At 35.3% G+C, this 7,646-nt stretch overlaps 1 protein-coding gene across 1 annotated transcript; it reads left to right on the plus strand.

Annotated features, from left to right (window-relative positions):
- The first annotated feature begins 5,861 nt into the window (after window positions 1–5,861).
- Window positions 5,862–6,803, plus strand: LOC106983071 (olfactory receptor 11L1-like). The gene has a single exon (XM_015081232.2). The coding sequence runs from the start codon at window positions 5,862–5,864 to the stop codon at window positions 6,801–6,803; it is 942 nt and encodes a 313-aa protein (XP_014936718.2).
- Window positions 6,804–7,646: the final 843 nt, after the last annotated feature.

Genomic DNA, 7,646 nt, shown 5'->3' on the forward strand with positions numbered 1-7,646 from the left:
TTTAAGAATCTGCAAGCTTACTTCTGGGTGAGCCAGAGGGCAATAGGAAACTGAGTCCTCAACCTTAAAGAACCAGCATAAAATACAACCCCACCCAGGGTGCCTGGGTGGCTCAGTAGGTTACGTGTCTGACTTCAGCTCAGGTCATGATCTCATGGTTTGTGGGTTTGAGTCCCCGCATCAGGCTCTCTTCTGTCAGCACGGAGCCTGGAGTCTGCTTCTGTTTCTGTGTGTGTGTGTGTGTGTGTGTGTGTGTGTGTGTGTGTGTGTCTGCCCCTCCCTGCTCATACCCTGTCTCTGTCTCTTTCTCAAGAATAAATAAGTATTAAAAAGTAAATAAATCAATAAACATTAATAGACACATAGGTCAGTGAAAAGAATAGAAAGCCCTGAAACAAACACATGCTTATATGGTCAGTTGTCCTATGCTGAAAAAGGCAAGAGTATACAATGGGGGAAACACAGACTTTTCAAGAAATAGTGCTGGGCAAACGGTACAGCTACATGCAAAATGATTAAGTGGATTACAGTCTTACCCCCACACAAAATTAAACTCAAAATGTATTACACACCTAAATATGAGACCTGAAATTGTCAAATTCTTAGAAGAAAACATTAGGTAGTAATTTCTTTGATGTCAACTAGAGAAACTTGTTTTTTTAAAAAAATTTTAATGTTTATTTGTTTTTGAGAGAGAGAGAGAGACAGAATGTGAGTTGGCCGGGGGCGGGGGGTGGGCAGAGAGAGAGGGAGACACAGAATCCAAAGCAGACTACAGGCCCTGAGCTGTCAGCACAGAGCCCAATGCAGGGCTTGAACACACAAACCACAAGATCATGACCTGAGCCGATGTCTGACACTTAATCGAATGAGCCACCCATGCGCCCCTAGAAACTTTTGTTTTTAATATGTCTCTTCAGGCAATGGAAATGAAAGCAACATTAAATATTGGGACTACACCAACATAAAGAAAATAAAAATTAAAAAAAGCCTTTGCACAGCAAAGGAAACCATCAAAATAACTAACAGTCAACTTACTGAATGGGAGAAAATGTTTGCAAATGATATATTACATAAGGGTTAATATCCAAAATATACAAAGATGTTATACAACTCAACAATCAGTTTTAAAAATGGGCACAGGAATTAAATAAACATTTTTCAACAAAAATACATATGTGCAATAGACACATGAAAAGATCTCAACATCACTCATCATCAGTGAAATGCAAATCAAAACCACAATGAGATAAAATATCACACCTGTCAGAATGGACAGAAGCAATAAAACAAGAAATAACAAGTCTTATTGACTGTGGAGAAAAAGGAACCTTCTTTAATGAAAATGTTTCCTTGGTGAAAATGCTAATTGGTTAGCCACTGTAGAAAACAATATGGAAGTTCATCAAAATATTAAAATTTGAGTTTCCATATGATCCAGTAACTCCATTAGTGGATATTTACCAAAAGAAAACAAAATGCAAATTTAAAAATATATATGAAGCCCTGTGTTTTTTACAACATTATTTAAAATGGACAAGATATGGAAGTGTTCATGGATGGACAAATGGATAAAGAAATGTGGTATATATATTCAGTGGAATATTACTGAGCCATAAATAATAATAAAATCTTGCCATTTACAGCACTGAGGGACTTAGGGAACATAACGCTGAATGAAATAAATCAGAAAAAGACAAGTCCCATATGATTCCATTCATATGTGGGATTTAAGCAACAAAACAAACAAAAAAACACCAAGGACCCTTAAATACAGAGAACAAACTGGTAGTGTCAGAGGGCAGGTGGGTGGGTTGATGGAAAAAAAAAAAAGATTAACAGTATATTGATCATGACCAGCACAGAGAAATGTATATAATTGTATATAATTTTTGAATCATTACATTGTACACAAGAATTTAAAATAACACTATGTTAATTATGCTTGAAGAAAAAATTTAAAAGAATATATAAAACATAAATTTATATATTAAAATTAATTAGATTTACTTATATGGCCAATAACCTAGAAATGATCCATATTTTAAAGGGTCATCTAAGAGTAATGGAATTCTCATGTGTCATTGGTGGAATGTCTCAATCTTGGCATCTACTCAAATGGACAATACTATTTTCCACACATACTCAGTAAATACCTTTCAGTTGAGTTATTTGGTGTAAATATTTGTCAGATGAATATTCTTTGTTTTGATTTGCTTGTTGTATAGTTCTATTATTGGAAAGGAGACTTTTCAATCCTGAGTCTGTACTTTCTTTTTTTTAATTTTTTTTATGTTTATTTATTTTTGACAGAGAGAGACAGAGCATGAGCGGGGGAGGGGCAGAGAGAGAGGGAGACACAGAATCTGAAGCAGGCTCCAGGCCCTGAGTTGTCAGCAGCAAAGAGCCTGACGTGGAGCTGGAACTCACAGACCGAGATCGTGACCTGAGCCGAAGTCAGACGCTCAATGACTGAGCCACCCAGGAATACTATCTTCTGGCCATGCCTACAGCAGCTGAAATACTGAGGAATACAAATTTACAATCATATTTGGGAGAGTGAATACCATGGGCAGTGACAACTAATAAAGCCCTTCAGGAGACTTTTCCTTCAGTTACTATGAAGGCATTTCTAATGCTTCCTATAGTTGCTTTGTACTTCCTTCGGTCCCAAGGGGAGAGTACTCTGACCTGCACTAAAGAAAACTCTTAAGGGAATCTATGTATTTGTCCCCAGGTAGAAGACAGTTTTCCAAGGATCAAGGCTGATGAAATCCTAAGTCTTCTTTACAAGAGGGATCTCAGACCATGTTCTCCCTGCCACCTGGCCACAGGGGTTAAAAAGAGAGGAGGACAAAAAAAGAATTTGGTGTTTATCTGCAGCATAGATGGTATGCCACAGCCAAAGACAAAGCAGTGAGGAGATTCATTAGCTAATTTCCCTTATGATTTAATTAAATGTAATATAGTATAATACATAGCTTTGCTGGAAAAGGAAATTTTCAAGAAAATTTAAAATTTAATTTAATGCATTTCATTTCTGAAAAATAACCAGAGCATTGGCTGTGAGTATATCTAAGCAGATATAACCCAGGTTATTTTTTTACTTTTCTAGAGAGGTATGGAGCTATTATATAGGAGGACTTGCATAATTTTGGATTCGCTCTTTTTTTTTTTTTTTTTTTTTTTTTTTTTTAGTTTACTTATTTTGTGGAGGGAGGGAAGAGCAGAGATAGAGGGAGACAATCCCAGGCAGGTTCCATTCTGTCGGCATGGAGCCCAATGTGGGCTCGATCCCATGAACTATGAGATCATGACCTGAGCTGGTATCAAGAATCAGATGCTTAACCAACTGAGCCACCTAGGCACCTCTGGATTCTTTCTTTCTTTTTTTCTTTTTTAAATTCACATCCAAGTTAGTTAGCATATAGTGCAGTGATAGTTTCAGGAGTGGATTATTTATTTAGTCTAAGGCAATATACCTCCTCAGGCAATCATTTGGCCTGTAGCATGAAAAACTATAGTTTATCAATTTATCAATTAAAACCACCAAATAAATAGCAAATATACATAAGATCCTATTAATATTTAAATAGTATTTTCCTTTTATAGAAGTGTTAAGTGATGAAAATTAGTTTCTTTATCATCCAACTTCCTCTTAAGATTATATACAACTGGAGAATGCAGAAGCATTTTTTTTTTTTTTTTTTTTTTTTTTTGCTAAAGGCAGAATTAGATAAGTGCCATAGTTTTAAAAAGTGAAAGGGATTTTCTGTTTGGAATAATGTTCATCTGATTCTAAAACTTTCTTGTGAAAGTTTTGCATATGTTATTAGTAAACAGTTATCTTTTGCTTACTATTAATGCTAGAAGAAAAAGAATCAATGTCTTTTTCATAACGGAAATGAGAAATACCTTTGACTCTTGGTTGTACACACATAATATAAACATTATTTTTTTTCTTATGGAACCACAGAAACAAATTCAATAAAATATAATTTTTAAATTAGTCCATTTTTCCTCCAAAATTTTTTTAAATAATAAGTTCTGCATTGATTGCTAGTCATAATATTTTTTAAAACCTTTTAGAATAGTGGTACAGCTTCCAAAAAGTGCAACTTTATTTTGTTGGAATAAATGTTAAGATTTTAAGATATTAATATATTCATGTTGACTTAATGGGACAAAAAAAGTATTTCCTGACCATGCTAACATAATTTGACTTTTCAACCAGGACTAACTAATAGTTTTTATAATATATATCTTGAAAAAATTCTACTGTATCAACATTGCGCTACAGGGACCATTAATGCTGTGGCATAAAATCTATAAACAGGGACACATGGGTGGCTCAGTCGGTTGAGTATCCAACTTCGGCTCAGGTCATGATCTCGCAGTCCGTGAGTTCAAGGCCCACCTAGGGCTCTGTGCTGACAGCTCAGAGCCTGAAGCCTGCATCGAATTCTGTCTCCCTCTCCCTCTGCCCCTCCTCCACTCACACTCTGTCTCTCTCTGTCTCTCAAAATTGAATAAACTTAAAAATTGTTTAAATTAAATCTATCAACATATTTCAATAGAATTTTATCATCCAAAACTTCCATAACTTTTAACCTAGATCTATACATATGAATACAATTGCCTTCACATTGCATTCAGCTTATTTTTCATTGTGATGTAGGGGATACCAAGTTTATATCTTTACAAATGGGACTTAAAGAAACTGTTATACATTGATGGAAAGAGAGAGGAAGAGAGAGACAGAGAGAGATTCACACGTAAAAGAAAGTTTTTATTATGAGTACTAATAATTTATCTAGTCTATTTTCTATTTATCATGCAGATATTTTGGCCTTAGCGCACATGTATACTGAAATACACTCATTGAAATACTTTGTTTCTCTAAAAACAAGATTTCTCTAGTTTTTTCTTAATTTTGACAAGACACCTAACATAACTATAGTATTGTACATTTAAAAATTTGGTAATTGGCTATATCTCACACGAAGTCTGCCTTCTCAATAGCCAAACTATGGAAACAAATATGCAAATTGAAGGATAAATTTATTTCTGACATTGAAATTATTTGCTTGACTGTTCCTAACCACTATAGAAACATTGGTGAGTGCAAGGATTCAAAAAATAAACAAATTAGGAAAGTTAACATAATATTAATGAACAAAATATCTCCATATTGATGTTGAATTTTACTCATTTTGTTTGTTTGTTTGTTTGTTTGTTTGTTTGTTTGTTTGTTTTTCTGGAGAAGTCATATACTAATCTTTTGCCCAAACCTAGTTGATGACATATAATGCGGGTCACAGAGTTAAAATTGTAGCCAATCCTTTATATTCAGAAGGCAACTGGTATGGACCAGGACCTCCATACTAAAGGACTCTTTTCCCCACCTACTGGCCTCTGATTGTGGCTGTTATGTTCACCAGCCTTTACTGGTGGATCAGCTAGGAAGGATATTAGTTCCTCAGCATTGAAACAAAACCATGTTCTTCCAATAGCCACATTTTATATATCGTCCTGGACTGTAGTTTTTTAAAACAACCTACCTAGCTACAAAAATCCACCTTCCCACTTAACGTGTTGCAACTGTGAATAAGCAATTTACTCAGTTTCTTCATTTGTGAAGTGGATTGTTAGAGTATTTACTTTAGAGATTTATTTTGTAAATTAAGTGAGCTAATCCATGGAAAATGTTTATAAAGATGCCAACTATGTTATTGCTCACACTTAACTTTCTTTATTATTAGGAGTCCATGATCATCAGGAAATAATACACAAATAACCATTATTCCTCATCCTCCATATTCTGGGCTTTGTTGTTTATTACAGACCAGAGACAATGAGATATGGATGGAAAAAACCAAACAGCAGTGACAGAGTTCATTTTTCTTGGGTTTTCTAGTGTTCTCTATCTGCGGCTAACCTTGTTTGTGATATTTCTCACTGTGTATCTGCTCTCCCTCATGGGAAACACTCTTATTATTTTCATTGTTCTCACGGATGTCACACTCCAAACACCCATGTACATTTTTTTAGGAAATCTGTCATTCCTGGAGATCTGGTACACCACAGCCACGGTGCCTAAGTTGCTGGCCACCTGCCTCGCGCAGGTTGTTACCATCTCTGTTTTTGGTTGTATAACCCAGTACTACTTCTTTTTCTCCATGGGAGCTACAGAGTGCATCCTGCTCGCAGTGATGGCCTATGACCGGTACCTGGCCGTCTGCAGCCCTTTAAGGTATTCACTTCTCATGAGTCTTCGGGTGTGCCTGCGGTTTTCAGCTGGATCATGGATTGGGGGCTTCATTGCCCCTCTGCTACCTACTATACTCATCTCCCATCTAAGCTTCTGTGGCCCCCAGAAGATCAACCATTTCTTTTGTGACTCAGACCCCATTTTTAAACTGTCTTGCTCTGATACATTTTTGGTGGAGGCCTTGGGGTATACATGTAGCTCTGTTGTGATTCTAAGTTCTTTCCTTCTCACTATGTCCTCATATGGGCACATTGTGGTCACAATAATCAGGCTGTCTTCTCGGGAGGCTCGGAAGAAAACTTTCTCCACCTGTGCCTCCCACCTCACTGTAGTATCTATCTATTATGGCACCATTATCTTTGCTTATGTTCGCCCTCCAGCCAAGTACAACTTCACTATTGGTAAAGTGATCTCAGTGTTCTACTGTGTGGTCACTCCATTGGTAAATCCTCTCATATACACCCTGAGAAACAAAGATGTGAAGAAAGCTTTCAGAAAACTTCTATCACAAAAGAGACTGCTCTTGGCCTGATATATGAACGATTTGAGAGATACTCTAAAATAATCAATTTAGAATGGGTTCCCAAACCACATTTACAAATGGTAAGTACTGAAAAGTATATTACAAAATTGACATCACCTAATATGAACATGTCTCTGTTCTTTACATTTTGCTTTGAATTCTACTGCAGTAGATGGTCTGTAATTGCTATGTTTAAGAATTTTGGCATTGAGCCATTGTGATAAAGAGATAAATCACACAAGCTCCCTGCCCACACGTCATTAACAATAGGAAAGTAGTCTTAGTCCCATATTTCAGTTGAGTATTTTTATAATTTATACTTTATCAATAACTATGGGACAAAGACTGTTTCTGCTGAATCCAATCGAGCAGTGTTACTCTGTCTGGTAGTTGTGCTGTTATAAACATATCACTTTGTATGTGAATATAACTTAGTAAATAAACATATAATATACACATATGATAAGCCAGCACTATTTTTAAAGTTGATTTTTAAATTATGCATATAAACATAAATAGAAAATTTCACTAAAAATAGGAAAATATTATATAATTCAGATTTTTCTAGATAATTGAATTTCAAAATTTTAGCAGATGTTAACAAGGATAAGAAGTGGAAGGAAAAAGAAAGAAAAAACTTAGAACTGGACAGTACCATAATAGGATATCTAACATAGTAAAACACGTATCAATTATCTTGCATTTTTATAAAATATTCAAGCAATTAGATAAGAATAAATTAAACCAATTAAGAAGGGGAGAAGAAAAAGTAGAAAATAGGGCACAAACCAGGTTTTCCTTTCTTATGTTTGCCTTCTTATGTTATGAAAAAACTTTATATTTTAAATACAG

Source organism: Acinonyx jubatus, chromosome A1 (assembly GCF_027475565.1).
Source record: "Acinonyx jubatus isolate Ajub_Pintada_27869175 chromosome A1, VMU_Ajub_asm_v1.0, whole genome shotgun sequence".
NCBI lineage: Eukaryota > Metazoa > Chordata > Mammalia > Carnivora > Felidae > Acinonyx > Acinonyx jubatus.